The following is a 19,693-nucleotide window of genomic DNA, read 5'->3' as shown; positions in this document are numbered from 1 at the left end:
CTCGAACGAAGATGGTTTGGTGTTAACTTTGAGCTGTGGAAGATGGAGTATTATTACTGTCCACGTTTGCTAAAGTTGCTGCAGTATCTGTGGGTAAGTGTACTCTTGAATGTAATTGTGCTTACCAAGTTGGACCTTTTTAACTGTTTTCAGAAATCCTGAGAACGCTCATATGTAGTGATGTTTTTACTTTGCGGTTTCTTTCTGAATAGTAACATTAAACGTGGGATTTATTTTGGGTGAGAAAGGCTATTTTTATCTTTAATACTCACTTAGAATGAGGAGACTGCAGGCTACTGCTTGAACGTGCCCCAGAAAACCCTCTTATTAATTGGAATGTCTCCCTTGTTTATGCCTAACCGTAGGAGTTGTAGTTCTGCATACTGTGCGTTAGAAATATCCTTTCCCGTTTGTTTAAAAGCTGTCCGTGGGCTCTGGAGCCTGCTGCTTCCAGAAGCACTGCTCTTTAAGTGAAGTGGCCAGTACTAATGGCTTTAGGAGTGTGGATTTCTACAATTCCTTACTTATTTTTAATTTGACTGTGTTAATAGGTTTCACTTGTCCCAGGGAGCACTTCCTCTTCAAACAATCCTTCGGGCCCCCTTCAATGAAAAGCTCTTTTTACCGGGCTGCTCTGACTGCTGGGCTGCCAGCTCGGGAGGGTGACTTTCGCACAGCGAATGCATTTGTCAGCTGCTTTCACATTTATAAAAGATTAATTTGATTTTTAAAGCCTTTATGAATAGATATTATATTGCTTTGAACCTAATTACTTGATGTATTAATTTCTTCTGTACTAATCAAATCGCAGTTTGGCTTTGTTTGTGGCATTGTCTGCAGTAATCTAGCGATTTTCAGCTGTAAATTCAGCATGTAATCAGCACTGACACTTTAAACCTTTTAATGTTCGCTGTTTGCTAGTGCGTTTTGAAACTGTAGCAAAGAGTTGGCTTCCCTCGTTTCGAGTTTAATTTTACAATCCTTGCCTTGTGTGTGCTTTGATCAGTGGTGAGATGAGATTCCCTCCTGTAAGTTTTTTGCAGCTGGGAGAGAAAATAGTACTTGAAGAACTCGGCATTTTCTTAAAAAACTCTTTTCCTGTTGGAGACTGCAGTATTGTAAAACATGGAAGTCTTTGGAAATTTCTTAGAGATTTTTTTATTCGATTAGCTAGATTTTTAAGAGGCAAGCGTTCTTTAAAGTGCACGTTAAAAAATTAGCGTGATATAGCAGACTTTAGTATGAAGAGGGGGTGGATGTTCTTCATGGTTTGCTAGTGCGAGAACTCTGAAGGGGATCTCTGAGTGCTTCTGCTTTCACATGTACCTGGTTATTTTCCATAAGGCCAGGGGAAAAAAACACAAACACAACCAAACTTTTTGGTCAGTCCAGAAAGAGCACTGGGATGATGTCCCATATTGGGCAGTTATAGTCTGACGGAACAGGTACGTTATGTTTTCTGTGTGTATGTGCTCTTGTAGAGGCCTTCAAGTATTTCTTAGGTGTTTTCATTAGTGTACACTCTCCCGATACTTTGCAAGAAAATATTGGAAGGACAATTGTCATATTCATGATATTAAATATATATATAAAAAAGAATTTTTAAGGGAAAAGCACAGCTGTGCCTTTTGTCACTTTCTGTGTTGAGGTTACCGCTGAAGGGTCCTAAGGAGATATTTATCAGCTCGCTCTATTTATAATCAGGAGTAACCAGAGATGTCGGGGTTAGTTGTCCCGCTTTGTGTTATTTAATCTGTCTTGGGGAGCTAAGATACTTCATTAGGTAGACATACCTGAAGAAGCTTTAACTCTTAATTAAAAAATACTATAATGAAAATCCATTTTTAAAGCTCCTATATTGAGTTATTGATGGGCTGCATCTCTTCTGCTGTGTATTTGTTTTACTCCTACACAGCGGTGGAGTTGTTGGGCATCAGTGGACCCATCCAGTGCCAGCTATCGGCTAATTACTTGCTGATTCCTCTTCTGATCTTCGAATCGGATATGTAGTATTGTGATGTGCAGGAAAGTTGTCAAAAGAAATCCTCACAGTATTTTTTGAGCACATCATAGTTCATGGTGTGCCCGAGAACGTGTGAAATGATGACTGACCACCGAGAAGTCTGTGTCCTGTAGTCAAGTGTGTTGAGTGACAGCTCTCGGTTTCTGAAAAGTAGTCTTTGTGTTTTGTTCAGCAGGTTGTATTAGATGCAGGCAGAGTTCTGTCCTGTAATTCAACCTTGAGCTCCCTTTCAGTTTGAGTTGTAATAACGAGGAGAAGAGCAACCTTATCAAACCTGGATCATTTGCACTCTTAATGAGGCACGCTGCAGGACTCTGAAATACTGCAGCGCACTCTTGGTTGGTGTTTTCTTCAGCGTAACACATAATGCTGAAACAGGGATTACTGAGAAGCAGGTTCCTAGGGAAGAGTGAACATCAGACTTTTTGATGACAGAAGATGGAGTAACGAGAGCTACTGGGGACTATTGCTGCAACTGTACCAACTAGGAAAAAAAACCCCGAACAATAATGAGAAAGCCAAGAGTGCTGATGGAGCCTTGCAGATTGCTGCATAACGCTTTTCTTTTCATGAGTCCTTAGGATGGCTGGTGAAGAATGCAGAAGTTCCTGGCTGGTGTGATAGAGTCTGGTTTTGGTCAAATTATCTGATGTTTCTTTGACAGGGGAAGAGCAGGAGTCTTGAACACCACTCTGTGTTTGGTTCACTCTCAGTAAATTGGCTCTTCATACTGTAAACGTGCCTGTCGTTGGGTGAAATTTCTCAGAAGCTTGTGGGTTTGTGACTCCAGCAATATATCAGTCCTTCTTTGATTCTGAGCGTTTAGATTATAACCTGTATGGCACACAACTGAGCTGTTGCTGGTGATAGGGGAAGAAGGGTGCAGGCTGCCCTTGGAGCCTCTCTGCAGCCCTTGGTAGGACCGCCTGTGGTTGGTCCTGCCTTAGCTGTGTTTTCCCGGAGGCTGCTGGTGCTGCTCTTCACCATCCAGCTGGTGTCAGCACTGACTCCTCCTGCTGCCTTTTCCATCAGCCTGCAATCCAGACTCACCGAGTTGCTTTCGGTCGTATTTTCAGTGACAGACTGTATTTGTTGCTGGGACCCCTTCAGTCCGACGCTGAGATAAGCGTACAGCAGAGCCCTGCGCAGGAGTTGCCAAATGCCTTGTGGTCATCTGTAGTTCAGCAGCTGCAACTCAGAGCCTGAATCATACCTCTGTTCCATGTCATGACTTCCTTCTCTGCTCTGCCATGTACCTGTCTCCCAGCTGTGATCTTGTCATCATCTTTAATTGGTTAATTATTGTAATTATGTACACAAGTGCCAGTCTTTCAGTGACCATGTGATACATTTATTGTATTTGAGTATTTTCCAGGGTACATGGGATATTCATCATCCCTTTCCCAGCTGGCGAGGAGCTTTGCTGCAGCTGATACAAGACATTTTTAGGTCTGACTTGCATAAGGAGTCCTTTAAGTGCAGCTTAAGTCTGTTGTCCAGCTGCTTGCATCAGTCTCACCATCGCGCTGGTCAGCATGTCAGGTATGCAGCCACAGCAGTGAGGTTTCCTGTTCCTTTGCAATGCCCTTTCTCCAATAACCGGCTTTTTTGGCTTGCTTGTGGACACAGCCACTAGCGGAGCGCTCTCAGTTGGGTTCTGTTCCTGTCCTTCGCCATCTCAAAGTTGTGAGCGATTCTTGCTCTACCCCAGGGTATTTTGTGGGGTCCTTCAGTTTTGATGATGTAATCTCTTTTTTGCTGTAGCTGAGGCCCCTGTAGGAGCGCGCTGATGAGTGCTCTGTTCACAAGGAGGACCAGGTAAGAGAAGCCAGCTCGGCGCATGGAGGCCAGGCTTCTCGCAGTGGGGGCAGAGCTGGCAAGGGGTAGGAAAGCTCTGGGTCTGTTCCAGAATCGGTGCTGAAGGAAAAGAACGGGAGCCTTGGCTGATTTTGAACAGGTGCTGCAGGGGAGAAGAGGGTTGGTGTCAGGACGCGAGCTGTGCTCGGTGCAGTTTTTAGTATTTTGGTCAGGAACCAGCGGTGACTTTGGTCACAGCCACCTTCAGAATGGTCCTGGCTGGTTTGATGGTTAGTGAGGGACCCGGCTCAGAGTTCTGGCTGGACCTGCAGCTGTACTGCGGCTGTAGCTGAGACAACCAACACTCAAAACCTTGTGGCTCAACAGAGAGCTATGTGATCTGTTGTTTTAATACGGAGAAGACGGATAAAGTCAGTAGATGAGAGAAGACATCTGGAACAACTGAAAGCAGTGACCAGTGCACCCCCTTATATGAGAGCTCTGTGGTCTCCATAGAATATGTGGTGTTTCTTGTGACAGCCAGATGTTGGCCCAGCCTGGATCCCCCCACAGTGCGCGTGGTAGATACATCAATCCTGACGCCTCATAAAATGCAGTTTCATTAGTTTCAGCTGAGCGTGACAGGAAGAGCATCCGGGGCAGGTGAGTGGCTGACCGTGCCTTGAAAACATGAAAACATTATAGGTGTGGTCTAAGAGTGGCCTTGGCTCCGCTTTAGCAAAATGAAGGTCCAAAAAGCCTATGGGAGACTGGTGTCCTGTTAGCAGCAGAGGATCTCTCATAAATCTTGTAGCTCTGTGTTATACATACATAATACTCTGATACACAGTTGAAATGAAAGTGGGCTTCAGATTCATCGCTCAGTTTTGGCCTTCTGGTATGGACAATGGTGGGGAGTCTCCTGAGTGTGCGAGGTACCATTCTTGATGAGTTCTTCCTTCTCAGTGTGGCACTTGTCCTTGTTCAAATAGCAAACAAATGCTGCATCCTGAAAACATGCAAAAGCAAATGGCATGTTTTATGTAAAATGTTGCCCCGCAGCATAGTTATGGTTTAAAAAGACCACCTTATTCTTTATTGACAGTCATTAAACAGTAATTACAAAATCAAAACAAAATTGGGGCATTTAAGTAAGATGTAAGAGCTGAAGTTTGTTTTGACAAGGTTTTAGTGCTACCTGTTAAGTCTGGTTTTGATACCTCTTTATCAATGACTCCAGAGGAAGTGGCAGCTGGTTACTAACCACGCTGTCCTGGCACGTCACTGCAATAGCATTTTGGTGGGCGATGGAGGGAAACCTCAATCATCGGCCTGCTGTGTGCCACGGGTGATGGTTACCCTGCTTTAAGGGAGGGAAGGCGTTCCGTGTCGGGGGTGTGTGGCTTCCCGTTGTGTGCGCTGCCCGGGGGTTTCCTCTGGAGGCTGTCTGCTGCTGTTGCAATGGCATTTCAGCTGTATGTTTTTCCCAAAGATGTAAAAATCCCTCACACCCAGGTAGCGCCTGAGGTGTATGTGCTGGGCTGGTGTCAGCGGTGAAATCTTCCTTTCAAATAATCTGAGTAAACGAAGCTCTGTTGCAGGGAAAAATCGGTTCAGAAAGGCATTTTCTGAATTCCTGAATGCTGCTGTGGCGGAGGAATTCTAACTTTTGTGTCACTGTCCAGAGCAAGCAGACAGAATAAACGTGGCCGAGGAAGCCCGTTCCCCGCGGGAACGCGAGAGAGTGCTGTTCCGCCGCGGGAGGCCGATGTGCTGCCCGAGGCCACTGGTGCTCACACAGCTTCAGGGCTCGCACGAGGGAAACGCTGCAGGATCCAACACAGGCTGTTATAATTAGGTGTGGTATTAAGTTTAATTTACCATAAAATGCTTTTATGAAATAGCGCATTCTAGGTTAACTCGGGACAATAAGGTTTGCATTCAGTAAGATGTAACCATTTGTAGATCCGGTAATTTTGGGGGGATTGACTGTGTCATTCCGGGCTCGGAGCAGCTGGAACTGGGGGACTGTCTGCCCCTGCCACCCTCCCCTTTAATTTGGGTCTGAAGTGGTGAGTACGCTTCTGATAGGCTAAAGTGGAGCGGTAAACCTCATTTATACATACAAAGCAGAGGTAACTTCACTGCCTCCCTACTGATATTTTGATGTAAAGTTGTTTTGACTCAGTTCCTGCTTTCCCAGGCTGTTGTCCGTGTCGCTGATGCTGGGAGCCAGCCAAGTTCCCACTATTGTTCCTGTTCTTTCAGCAGTCGTGAGCTGTTCATACGGCCAGCGCGTGTTTACAGTACTGAAAGGAAACGGCGTTTTAGAGAGCAACTTGAGCATGGTGAAAGTAGTTCTTTGTAGTGGCCTTTCCTCAAGATATGACAGGACTTTGTACTGCAGCGCAAAGCTGCTCTGGAAAAGTAACTTAAGGTAAATCTCAAGCCTGAATGAAGCTTGGAAAAAATGTAGTATTTGGTTTAGTGATTCATGGTTGAGGCTAAGAAATACCTGCCACATGAAGGAAGGCAGTATAGATTATTTGCTAACCACAGTACATATTTGGCAAATTTTGATTGCTATGGTTGGAGATTGCAGATGTCGGATGAGACTGGATTTACTTCTGCATTTATTCCAGAATTCGGCAGCATTTCACAGTTCAGGGCAGGAAATACAGCAAGTCTAGTTGAGAATGCAGAAAGAATGTCAGCAAATCAACCTTTAAGCTCCGCAAAGTTCCAGACCTAACAGGAAAATAATGCACTTAATCTAAAAAATGTAAGCGGAGGCCACACCTGTAACAATGACCCCGATAAGCGATTTAAGACGTAGCCGGCTGCAGCGTCGCGGGGGTGTTCTTGGACCGTGGCACTGCCCTCGGCGGCAGAGATGCGCGTTGGCTGGGTGCAGCTGGGTGCAGGCATGAGAGCGGGTGGCTCGGGGTCCCCCCCGGTGCACTGCCTGTGTCCCAGGGGACGTGGGAGCATGGGGCCGTTGTGCAGCTGGGCTGCGTGGTCACCATCCTGTGCGGTGACGTGGGGCTGACGTGCTGAGCCTGGGGGGAGGAGGAGGAGGAGGAGGCAGTAAGAGCAAAGAGTCCAAGAAATAATGGAACTGTGTATGCACTCAGTGTTACGCAGCGATGGCAAATAAATGCTATTGCGTTTTTTCATAAAAATGACATGTTGCAAGATAAAATGGATGAAGGACATATTGTATAAACTTTTACCCGATATTTGTTCTACTTACTGCGATCAAGAAGAGGTTGATATAAATGAAAGATGCTTGGAGAAGTGTTTAGTAGGGAGAAAATGGAAAGAACAATCAGGCGCTCGGTGCTTCCCAGCTGTGCAGTAGGAAGGTGGGTTAGACAGTTGTTAGGCAGCATGGGATTATGCTGAGAACAGCCAAAGTGATTTAAGATGCAGTTTTACCTTCCAGCTTCTTGTTACTGCTCTTTGAAGAAGGAAATCCCTCGCACAAAAAAAAGCATGCTCTGCCTTCGGCGTGTTCTCTGAGTTCTGAAAGTCAGATTTGAACCTTCAGTAGTTGGAGATTACCCGAACACCCTCTGTGAGAAAGAGAAATACTACCGAATTTCTCCAGGCAGACGGTAATAAAAAGTTCTGTATTTTATCAGTTTGAAAAGGATGACAGAAATGCATTATTTAAGAAATAGTAAACTTGGCATTCGCTGACTGATTCAAAAGCGCAGTGTGCTTTGGACCGTGTCTAACACTTCAGAGAACACGTTGTTCCCCGGCGTAGCACGCGGGCTCTCTGGCTGTCGCTTCTTCACACTGGCCCGCCTGTGTTTGCTGTGTTTGAGTTGCCCGCGCTGCCGGACGCCAGGGAGTGTGCTGAAATGGACCCGGACTTTAGGTATAGTGTACCCAAGCAACGCTAAAACTTGTGAAATTCGAGATGTTTTCTGATGACTAGAACCTGCTTAATACCAGTAATGTGTGTGGGCCAAATCCTGCTTCCCCAAAAGCTCCGCTGTCTGCAAGAAAAGAGCTCTTCTCGCGTAAGGGGGTTCCTGCTGTTATGGGGGGTGACAAACCCCATCCAGCCTACGCAGCGGGGCTGACTGCCTCGGCGGGGAGCGAGATGCTGGCTGAGCTGTGATGCTGCAAAACGGCTCAGACCACGTTCAGCAAGATGGATCAGAACTTCATGGCGAAATGTTAAGGAGATGGAATGAAACTGGTGAATCTGACGTTACCCCTGAGGTCGGATTTTGATACCTTTGCAGAAGGGTGTTGGTGAGGAGGGGTTCAAATGACTGCTCGTGGGCAGGTCTGAATCAACAGTAAAACTTTCTATCTGTCAAAGAGAAGGAAATAATTTGAACGTCTCTTGATATCGATTGTCCTTTCTTGTTTGCGTGTAATTTGACTCACTCTTATGGGAACAAAAGATTTCCCAACCCCTTTTCTTCCCGTTGCCGTTTTGAGCAGAAATAGCACGTTCCCATGCTTATTGTCTTGCACTTCACTTGCCGCCTTTGCCCCGTGAGAAAAGTTTAGCCGTTGGAGGTATTTTAGGCCACATTCTGTCTTCAGGACGTCTCTGTTAAAGATGTTTTGCAGTTATCTGCGCTTAACGTGTGAGAGTCCATTGGATGAAGCGATGGAGAAATGACCGTTCCCACGTTGGGTTTAATATTTGAGCCCCGGCACGGCTGTGGTTTGCCTCCCCAGCGCCCGGGGACCCTGCGCAGGTGGGAGCTTCTGCCCAGTGGCTGCCTGGCGTGCCGGGGAGATTCCCAACCTGAGGCTTGGCACCGCAGGGGACATTGAATCAGTCGGGTGTTGAGATCGGGTGTTTGATCCAAACACCAGAACTGCTCTTGAGAGGTTTGGGCACGTTTGCAGGGAGCATGTGGTGTTCAGCCTGCTTGGTGTTTGTTTACGTGCTCCTATTTTCATTTCGCTGTGCAAATAGCTTCCCCTTCTTAGGGATGAGTTTCACATTGTGTTTCTCGTTGACATTGGATATCTCCCCTGCTGTAAGATAGCTCCTGGTTTTTCATAGCATCTTTCTTAGGTGATAGAAGAGCTAATGCTTAGCTTATCGCTAAGCCTGTAGCTAATTTGTGTGTATTTTCTCAGCCTGCACTGGAGGGAATGTCTACTGTTTGTATGGTAGTATTTACCAACAAAAAAACTTTCTTCATCTGGATTTTTATTTGTATAAGTGGAAAAAAACTGTAACAATCCACCTTTTGCTTGGCTTGATCCTTTTGACATAAACAAATGTAAAGAAAATGTTTTTAGTACTTTCCAGAATATTTGTGCTGTAGGAATTTCCTGTTTCTGTTTTCTTTTTCAGTTTTTCCTCCTCCATTGACCTGGAAGGGAAGTGCTGAATGATTATGTACATGGGCTTTCCAACAACACAGTATATTTTTAGCTTGTTCCCTCAGCTTTAACGTTGATAGCTTTGTCTTATACTGAAACAATTCAAGGTACAAAAACTATGCGTGTTCAGGATGTTTAACTGGGCCTTTCTTAAGTTCCAGAGAAACACAGTTTGGGGGACAAAAAAATTAACATTTTCCAAAAAAACTGTTTTGGCGCTCTAGTTGTTGCAGTTATTACTGGTTATCATATTTAAACTTAAATTGTTGGAAAACTTAGGTTCAAAGTTATATTTCACAATTACCTTTGTTTACAGATTTTTATTGATCTTGGAGTAATTACATATTACTGTAAAAGTACACAGAATTTTGTACAGAGAAAAGGATGGCCGACTTCCTGCTTTGATTAGAAATGAAATGGGAAACTGCAGTTTTCCACTGATGCCATCAAGGACGACCATGGTAGAATGGTAAAATTATTTTGGCAGGTATAAACAAGTATGTGGAGTGTTCGGTCATGAAAATTATTAATGTGTTTTCTTTTATCACAAGTGTAGTTCTGAAGGGAAAACAAGGCATGCAAATTTAAGGGTTTTTTTCCTTCTCATCTCGTTTCTCTAATATTGGTTAATTCGGACGAAAGCGCAGTTTTCAAGTGCATTTGGAACTTAATGACTTACTCTGTGCTTCTGCTTTCCCCTGTTCTTGCCCCTTATGTTGTTATTTTTTATATAAATCCGTAAGAAGTGTAAGTACTGTACTTAAATGTGACTTTTCTTAAACGAGAACGTGAGGTACGGAATTTTATCTTGCTGAGGTGATAGTGCTGTGGGGTGTTTTGTTTGGTTTATTGTTGTTACAGTGTACGTGAGTGTTACGTATCTTTTACAGAAACAGTAAGACAAGTCTACCCTCAAGGATTCATAATCTACAGAATGGATGTAAGCCACGTGCTACCATGAAACGTGTCGGGAAGGGCGGTGGTAGCAGAGAGGGGGACGTGGAGGAGAGCTCCCAAAGCGGGCAGAGTGCGTGTCAGCGGGGACCAAGAGTTCCTGGGGAGAAGAGTCAGGCTGTGGGGTGGACCTGCAGGCAGATTAGACACGTTCGGTATCTGACCTTCTTTAGCAAACATTGCAAAACGTTTCTCTGTGATAAAAAGCTTCATTTCATAGGCGCTAACGTGCTTCTTGCGTGAGGGGGCGGGGGGAAGATGATGTCCCAGCAAAATTTCTGATATTTTTGTTGTCCTGTTTGAAGCGTGTGGATGTCTGACTGTGTGTTTCAAATTTATTGATCAGACTGGGTCACTCTATTTTTTTTTTTTTGTTTTAAGAGATTGATGAAGAGAAGATGTTAAAAGTGGTAGCTCTTTGTATATAAAAAGGGTTTGGAACCTTGCACAGGGAAGCTTAATCAGCTGCACACACAACAAACAGCTGTTTGCAGGTTTCACGGTGTTCTGTTGGACAATTCTCATTGTGTGCCACGGAGAACGTTTGATTTGTCAGAAGATGTGGGTGAGACGGGAATCCATATTCAGGCATCAGCTTCAGCTTTAATAAATCACCACTAGATAGGGACGAGACATTTACCCCTTTAACGTTCCTGCCACCTTCTTGGGGTTATAGTGCCAAGGACCTCCCTCGTACTTGCTTCCGAATCCTCTAATTCTCTTTCGAGATGGCCATTTTAACCTTTACTTCCTGAGCAGCTGAAGTGTGTTTCTGCCTGTTTTCATGCTTTTAACTCCCAAGCCATTCTTACCACAGGTGCCCGTGCGCGGAGTGAGAAGGCTGGAGCGCCCGCACTCGAGACAAATGATAGAAAATAGAGTGAAAAAAAATTCCTTTCGTGCACCCCTGACAGGCGATGTGCTGCTTGCGGAGCCCTTGGGAAACAAAACTCCCGTTCTGCAGTGGGGGAGAGAGGAGCTGGACTGGGGCGAGGACGGGAGCCCTGTCTGGTGTGAGCTCCGCTTTTATCACGCGCTGGGCAGCGGCGCTCAGCCCCTCCGAGCCCGGGAGCGGGGTGTCCGCTTTCCCCTTGTGCGTTGCTCTGGGAACAGCTCATACCTGTTCCTTCCTCTGGCCAGAACATTCCACTGATGGTGTACGGTGACACTTGTACCTGAGAGGTGTGGGGGTTTTGTTTCCTCTTACAATTTTTTTTTTTTTTTTTTTACCTCCCTGCCATTTTGTGCTTGCTCGAATCCACCCAAGTCTCTTTCTGTGTGAGACCTGGAGAAAGGGTATGTTTTCCTTGTTTTGTTTTTCCTTGTTTCCCTTTTATTGTCCTCTCTTAGCTGATATTCGAGAAGACACGTGCAGTGACTGTGAGCTCTTTGGTTGTTGCTGTACCCTTGCCAGAGTGTATTCCTTGATACTGGGGCGGTGGCGAAGGCTGTGCCATAGCCCTGCGGGGAAGTTGCTGGTTTCCTCCTTGAAGCCCCTTTCTGCGGCAGAGAGCGTTCGTGTTGGGGTTCTGCCCCTGCGTGGTGGGACTCTGCTGTGCTTGCTGTAAAACACGATTATTTTTATAATGCTTTTTGTGCTTTGAGAGGATTACCAGGTTAGCACACAGCAGGGCAGAGCATAAAGCCTTGCCCTGCCCTTCCGTGCCTGGGAGTTGGGCCGTTCGGGATCATCGTTTTCTCCTTACCCTGGACGCTTCCCCTGGAGTAGGCAGGATAGCACGATGGCAGCCAAGTGAGTTCAGCTCCTAGTTATCAAATAAAAGCAGTAATACCGCAGGTGAACTTCAAGAAAAAGGCGGTTGTGGAATAAGGATGTGCAGCACACGGGTGGCATCGTTTCTGTTTTCAGCGGCCAGCTGGCTAAGTGACTGAGTCTCCTCTAGAGCCGGCGCTGCCACCAGGGCGTTACACTGCCGGGTGGGAGATGAGAGCACGATGAGTATATGTCCTAATGTGACGTGGCCTGTGCGGGTACTGGGGAATGTGATGTCTTCAAAGGAACACAAGTTAGCTTCTCAGCGAAGGTTGTCCTGAAGCAAATTTGACTGGAGGATAAATAAAGAATTCTTGTGTTCGGTTCCGGATCAGATGAGACTCAAATTTCATAGAACCATAGAATTGTGGCTGGAAAAGACCTTTAGGATCGTCAAGTCCAACCGTTAAGAGGCAAATTGCAAAGACGGTGCTATTACATAGGCGTTTTTGCAGTTACGGTGCATAAGTATCAAGAAATCTTACTTTGCTCTTCAATCTGGAGGAATAAATTAAAGTATCTGTCTGCAAAGCTGCTGGCACTGAATTTCAAAATGCGACTGTTTTCCCACGATTGAGACGTGTTACTTCTTTAAGAAATTAGTATTACTCTGAAGTTGTTATTGCCTCTGTTGAAAATAAAGATTTTAAAAATAGCTGTGGACGACATTGATGAGATACTTCATGAGCTACTTTAACACCCTTCTTTAAAAGTCTCTTGTATTAATGCGTGCTTGTGCAAACTTTCCAAACGTTGATCCAGAACCTGTTGCTACTGCGGTCTTTCCTTGCCCACTAGTTTGTGAGGCCTTTGTGGGCTTTTAAAATAAACTAATATAAGAAAAAAGTCTGGAAATGGAACTTCAGTATCTTTTGTAGTTGACTATGTGTACGAGGGGAATGGCTTTAATGTCAAGTTCCATGTAACTTGTCTTAAATTCTGAATAAGTATAAATTGAAACTGTATATATGAGCTTAATTTGCTTAGTTTCAGTAGGAATAGAAAACAAATATTTAGTGTAAATATTGAGATACCCAGTGTTACAGGTTACAAAAGAGATTTCGCTGTACAAAGTCCTCATGCGAAAACATTCCATCCATTCAACTATTTTTTTCTTTTTTTTTTCCTTTTTCTTCTGACCGTAGACTGCTCATGGTTATTGTGGCAGGTGAAACAGTCTGAATGAAGTGTATTTATTGTACTGCCATGAAAAAGAAAAAAAAAAAGACAAACCAAACAAACCAGATAAAACCACTAAGCACTTTCATCTTTGGCTGCGTTAAGTTTCATGGGGAATCTCGGGTAGGAGGGATGGGGAAGGTACGTACAGCAAATGGGAAAAAGGATGGAGTCAGAAGCAAACTTACCTCAATGGCTGGGTTGGAGCCCTTGTCGTGTCAATTGTTTTGTGATGCTGTATGTGATACTGCGTGGAAATCAGAGGGGAAGCAAGGTTTTTGTTGTCTTCAGAGCACCTGTGCAGCCATGTTGGTTTTGTTGGGGCCCGTGTCCAAAATTTGTTGTTGTGTGGGCATGCGAGGTACCTGCGTCCCAGCTGATGGTGCCCAGCGCGTTGGCAGCAGATGGGGAAGGTGTGAGTCTGGAGGATGCTGAGCTGTAGACAAGGTGCCCGGCCGGCAGCAGATGGTTGTCTGGACTGCTGGCTCCACGACAGAGTTGGATGCTGCGGTGTGAGTCGCGTCATCTCTTTCTTTCTCACAACACACCTTGGGTTTTTTTCCTGTTTCCCCCAGACGATGCATGTCACAGCACTCCTCTGCACCCGTGCACCAAGCAGCTTGTTACGGGTTTGAAATTATGCTGTATTTTGAACTCTGTCAAGTCTAAACAGGTGCAGGAGCCTGAACAATTCCAGTCTTTTGTTCATGGACATAAACATAAGCCTTTTGTTGAACGTAAGCTCTGTGTTAATTTTTCTTTTAGCTTAAATGAAAGAGATTGCTGTGTGCTGTGAACAAAGATCAAAATTAAAGACTTTGTGCAGTAAGACTGTTCTATGAACAGTTGTGACAGCTTGCTGACAGTAGCAGAGGAAGTGTCTTTAATTCTGTAAGTCTGACTTCTTGCCAGTGAAGTAAGATTTAACCTGGCAGGCAAACTTAGACAGTTTTACCCATAAATCTGATAACCTGATCTAAACTGGTGCATTTTTCACAATTCCCCAAATCCAGATATTCTACCAAATGTACCGAGGGGATCTATCTTTTTTTGTTTGTGTAACAGCAAGTCATTTTGAAGAGAAAGGGGGGTGTGAGAACTGGCAAGTAGATAGGAGCATTTTAAAGAAACTAACTTGATACACAAACGGGTTTGTTCTTTCTATGTGGAAAGCGAAACGCAGAGTCTATCTGCCCAGGCTCTTGCCAAATGTGTTTTCCCAAGTTAAGACTGTTTTCATAGAATCACAGAATGGGTTGGGATGGAAGGGACCTTGAAGACCACCCAGTGCCACCCCCTGCCCTGGGCAGGGCCACCTCCCCCCAGCCCAGGTTGCTCCAAGCCCCGTCCACCCTGGCCTTGAACCCCTCCAGGGATGGGGCAGCCACAGCTTCTCGGCGCAACCTGCCCCAGGGGATCACCCCCCGCACAGGGAAAAATTTCTTCCTGATATCTCATCTAAATCTCCCCTCTTCCACTTTGAAGCCATTCCCCCTCGTCCCATCACTCCATTCCCTCGTAGACAATCCCCCCCCAGCGCTCCTGGAGCCCCTTTAGGCACTGGAAGGGGCTCTGAGCTCTCCCCTTTTGCGCCTTCTCTTCTCCAGGCTGACCCCCCCCACCTCTCCCAGCCTGTCCTCCCAGCAGAGGGGCTCCAGCCCTCCCAGCAGCTCCGGGGCCTCCTCTGGCCCTGTTTTAAAGCAGTTTTGTTGGTCTTGGTTTGGAATGAAAGAAAAAAACGTCCCCTTTTGCCCCTGCCATTGGGCTTTTGTGTGGGTGCCAGCTGTGGGGCCGGGGTCCTGCAGACCGGCCGGGGCAGTGGGGTGGTTGGGGAGTGGGACTGCTGCAAACTGGCAGATCATTGGGAAGCCTTGAGAATATTACTTGGCATTTCAGATGGCTGAGTAGCAAAACATTTCTTTTTTTTTTATTGCAAATGAGAATTTGAAGGTGACATGGTAAAAACTTTTATTATGGGACGTTACATGTAAGAACTTCAGCCGGTAGTGCGGAATGCTTGCTAGCACTTCTTTGAACGTGACAATTCAGATGGCAAAATAGAGAATACAGAGGCAAAAATAAGGAGGATATAAAAAACATAAGTTGTTTTGTAGTGTCTGAGGAACCCAAGGAGTAATTGAGTCTGGAGCCATGTAGCTAAGCTCAGTGCAGTGCCGCGTCTTTAAATAGTCCATAATGTCAAACGCAACAGGTTAAATTAAGTTATCTTACTAATGAAACAGAAAGAGAGTCGATGTGGAATGCGAGCCCAGAAGAGCCTTACAAGGGCAGGCTTCGCTCCTCGGTGGCTGCTGAAGACTGAGCGTAATCGAGATGGACACACGCAGAGGCCCGAGATGGAATTGAAGCTGTCATGATCTTTGCAAGTACTTGATCATGATATTTGTTTGCATGTGGGGTGATGACTCGCAGAAGACACTTCAGGAGTGTGTGAATTATTAACAGTTGCTAACTTATGTGGAGCGATGGGGCGTGAGGCAGGTGAGCATCAGGAGAACGGGTTTCTGATGGAGAGTCCCACAAGGGACAAGCAGAGACTTTGTTTTTGCGGTTGGTTTGAACTAATGTTGCCCATCCTTCTGTCTCATCTGCTTGGCCGACAAAGCGTCATTCAGGGATCCAGTCTAGCTGAAAACTAATCCCCAGTATCCTTTTGCTCGGGCTCCAGCTGGAGTGCCTTCCCGCTTCCATGCACGCCGCAGGGAGGTAGTGATGGGGGGACCTGGCCGTTGGGCAGCACCTCGTGAACAGCCCACGCTCATGGTGGGATTGATGGTTGGACTCGATGATCTTAAAGGTCCCTTCCAACCTAGACGATTCTCTGATTCTGTGGTGGGGCTGTGCCGCAGTTCCACCTGCCCCGCACGGGGTGTGTTCCGTGCTGTGCGCCATGCAGGCCTGCTTTTCATTTGACCTTCCAAGCCTTTGTAGTCATTAGCATAATTATATGTGTTTGAGAAGAGGTGAAGCTCAAAATGAGCTGAAAGAAGCTTTTGGAAACCATAATGTAACCATAGAATTTTGTTTTCTACTGAATGAGGGGAAAAATAGGGATTGTTACTTCTTTGTGCAGGACTGTATTTTTGAGTTGTAGGTGGAATAAATGTTAATAATAAAAGTATCCAGCAATGTTTGAATAACGAGGTCCCATTTGCTGCTGTGGTAATTAGTCATGCAGTACTGGTTAGCAGCGTGTGCTTTCTGTTTTCTGAAACTGCAGACCCTTGACAGATCCAGGGTGGCTGCAGCATGAGATAATCACTAGTATTTTTCAAGGGCAGAAGACCGTCTTGTGCTGTTCTTGTTCAGAAGCAAACCCTTGCTCAGCCAAAAAGACTGCCGGACTGAAGTGGCTGGGAGACAATTACAGAACACCTGTATGGTTTGAGCTATGTTCTATAGGCTGATAGTTAGAAAAAGATACGTGGATCCACCAGAGAAGAAGTAAATCCAGCCTGTGTGCAACCCACATGCTGTTATTTAATTAAAATACGGTTGTGAGCTTTTGCCAGCTGGGAAGTTTGTGTTCAGCCCTACAGAGCATCATATTCTGGGGAGCCTTAGAAAAGAAAGAGAACGGGTGGGTGTGCTCCCCAGGGAGCCCAGGCTTTCCTCATACGTTGTGTGTGCGCCCACAGGCAGGAGATCTTGTCCGTGGCGCTGTGCTCTTCGAAATCGGTGCTCTTCTATGGCTAATTAGTCCTTAATCTATTGTGAAGTTTATGTCTTTCAAAGTTATTTTTACCAGTGGCTTGTGGTTTTCATACAGGTGAAACCTTGCATGAATCAGAAAAGCCCCAAAACATGATTTGCCTCTCAGTTTCTTACAGCTTCTGAAAATTCCATCCTTTAGACTTTCCAAGTGTTCTCCCGCATTGGCTGATGTAATTGGGGTCCTCTGAGGTTTCGGTGGATTATTTTACTTACCAAAATAGAAGGGATAGAAGCAGTCTGTTTTAATAAAGTAGAATAACCCTCCTCACGCACGCACATAAACACACACACACACACACACACACACTCTGCACAGATCAAGGCAGAGGTCACCATGTTATGCTTTTGGGGGGGAGGGGTGAAAATAAAAATGTGTATTGTGAAATAACCTATCCAGTCCTTGCAGTGTCCAGTGAGAGGTATTTTTGAGGACATTGCTTCTGTGTAATTGCTATGCAGATGCACTGTGATAAAGCAATATTCTTACAAATTTTCTTAAAACTTAATCCATTTTTTTCAGACCTCAGTTATTTTTAGATGGATTTTCTAAGGAAACTAAGTTTGACCGCGTAGTCTGTCTGTCTCCTGGCAGCTGCTGAACTCGGCCAGCTTTGGTTATGGAGCCGGAGAACATGCAGTCACTTACTGCGTTTCAGCTGAAGGGGTGGAAAAATCTTCAACCATTTGCATTTGATGGTGAAAGCGCATCTGATTCTCTTCTAAAGCGTTTTGCCACGATGTTAATTGAAGTGTAAATCTAAGCAATAATTTAGATGCTGAGTACACTTAAATACCTAGCAGTATGTTCATGTGGTAGCCAGAAGATACTAAATTTAGTATTGCAGAGAAACTGAAATCAGCAGCTTTACAATCTTCTAAGGATGAAAATGGGAGATTGGGTATAACCTCTCGCTCTTTTCAGGGCAGTCTAATAAAAAAACGGAATGTGTTCTCTAGTGAGTTTTCAGATCCTTCAAGTCACATACATGTGTGAGAAGTTCTTGTGGCAAGCTGTAAGGAAACCGCCTTCTGGGGATGTTGGGTTGAATCTGGTCGTGCATCTCCTCCCATTTTGCGACAGACAATATACCAGAAATTTGGTTAAATTTCAGTTCTGCCGTTCCTGTCCTGTTTAGGTGAAGAGACTGCTGACTAACAGGCATGGCAGCTACAGTCCAGAGCGCTCCCATTGCTATTTTGGGGGGCCACTGAATCAGACAGAGCCTGAAACCATCTAAAATAGCAAAGTGCCTCATGAAGAATCCCCGCGCTGCAGCAAGCGCAGAGCTGCACTTGCAAATGGGCAGATGTTTGAAATACAGATCTGAGATTAAACAGCATAAAAATGTGTAGTAAGTCTGAAATCAACCTTGGATGCAGGATCTCCATCATTCACAAAGCGTTATCTGTAACTGTGTCAGAATAAATACAATTTTTTTGTTTGTTTCTTTAAAAATACAAGAAACATCCAGCTCTGGGGGCATCTGATCAAAAGCGTCTTTCCATTTCCATGCTGAACCACCTCTGTAGTTCTTTAAAAGAGGAACTAGGTGAGGAAAGAAGGCTTTTCTCTATTGGCTGGATTCCCTTTTAACACTGAGAGGTTTTGTTAGACTGCTAATTTGAGAATGTTCAAGACATATAATGTATTCAGAAATTAAGAGTAAGATATGGAAAGCTGCATTTTGTCAACAAAGTTTTTCTTGGCAATAAATCACAGCTTGGTAGAGTTCAACTCTTTAAATCAGTGCTTGAAAGGCAAGACGGCCTGTTTCCTCAGAGCCTCGTACGCTTGGGTGCGTGTTTGTAAGTAGAATTTCTGATACAATAAAACTTCACATAGGGCCATTTCATAAAATATTACGTAGAAATTTTTCATCCCATTCAGTCTCTTCCTGAAAGGTTCAGGGCAGGAGAGGGTGATGCAAGACTATGGTACTTTGTATGGCAAATTAAGCAACAGCAACAAAAAAACCCTTTGAATAAACAAGAAAGGGAGCAGCTTTCAACATGCCTTTCTTACCTTCGTACCTTCCCCTCTTTCTCCTCAGTTCTAAACTAGTCATGTCTTGACTTTGGGCACCTACTTACGTTTATTGATTTCAAACCTTAGCTTTTATGTCTGCTGTCCTCCCAAACAGGCTCTTTCCAGAAGTTCCGTGGCCGGGGACGTGTGACTGCTCAGTGTCACCCGTTTGCATCCATGGGCTCCTCTCGTTCCCCCCACCCGTTTCAGGCTTCACAGCGGCCGTACCGACCCCACGGTCTCCCGGCTGCTGGGGAGGGAGCGGAGCTGGGGAGTGACAGCCAAAGTTGTTAACAGTGTGTCAAAGTGGAAAAGAAAAATGCTTTAAATGGTCAGACCTGTTCAGGTTTGTTTTGAGCTCCTGGCTTAATCATTATCTTGCCCTGAGATCATAGGCACTGCCTTGAAAGCACTTTGTTTGAGTTTGGCTATTGCGTAATAAAACAGTTGTAGGGATGGCGCTGGCCGAGTGCCCCATCGGACACCGGGAACGGGGGAAGGCTGTGTCCCAACACGCCCCGGCCCAACGGAGAGGCCTTTCGGTGTGGGGGCGAAACGCGCCCTGGCAGAGGTGTCGCTCTCGTTTTTCCCAGGAAGGGTTAAAATCAGTACGTACACGTGACATATGCAAACTATGAATCATTCCAATAGATCTGTGCGACTCCTGCCTGCTTAGGCAGCAAGCAGATGCTGTTCCCTTGGTTGCCATGGTAACCCTGCCTGTACTCCAATAAAGCCCAGCCCAGATCCTTCCTTGGGCAGCGCTCTGCGGCTCCCTCACCTCCCGCATTGTTTCCCGGCCGGAGGAGAGGCCGGGACGGGGCGCAGGCAGCGGGAT

The 19,693-nt window shown here is 45.5% G+C and overlaps 1 protein-coding gene across 1 annotated transcript in view; it reads left to right on the top strand.

The window, feature by feature from the left end:
- Positions 1-42: 42 nt before the first annotated feature.
- Positions 43-19,693, top strand: part of KIAA1671 (KIAA1671 ortholog) — a 47,259-nt gene continuing 27,608 nt past the window's right edge. Inside the window, exon 1 of the mRNA XM_009889160.1 lies at positions 43-93. Coding sequence (XP_009887462.1) covers positions 43-93 — 51 coding nt within the window. The remainder of the gene's footprint in view (positions 94-19,693) is intronic.

This window comes from Charadrius vociferus, unplaced genomic scaffold (genome assembly GCF_000708025.1).
Source record: "Charadrius vociferus isolate BGI_N301 unplaced genomic scaffold, ASM70802v2 scaffold567, whole genome shotgun sequence".
NCBI classification, from domain to species: domain Eukaryota; kingdom Metazoa; phylum Chordata; class Aves; order Charadriiformes; family Charadriidae; genus Charadrius; species Charadrius vociferus.
Note: the sequence above shows the minus strand (reverse complement) of the source record. Positions and strands in the feature narration are given on the sequence as shown.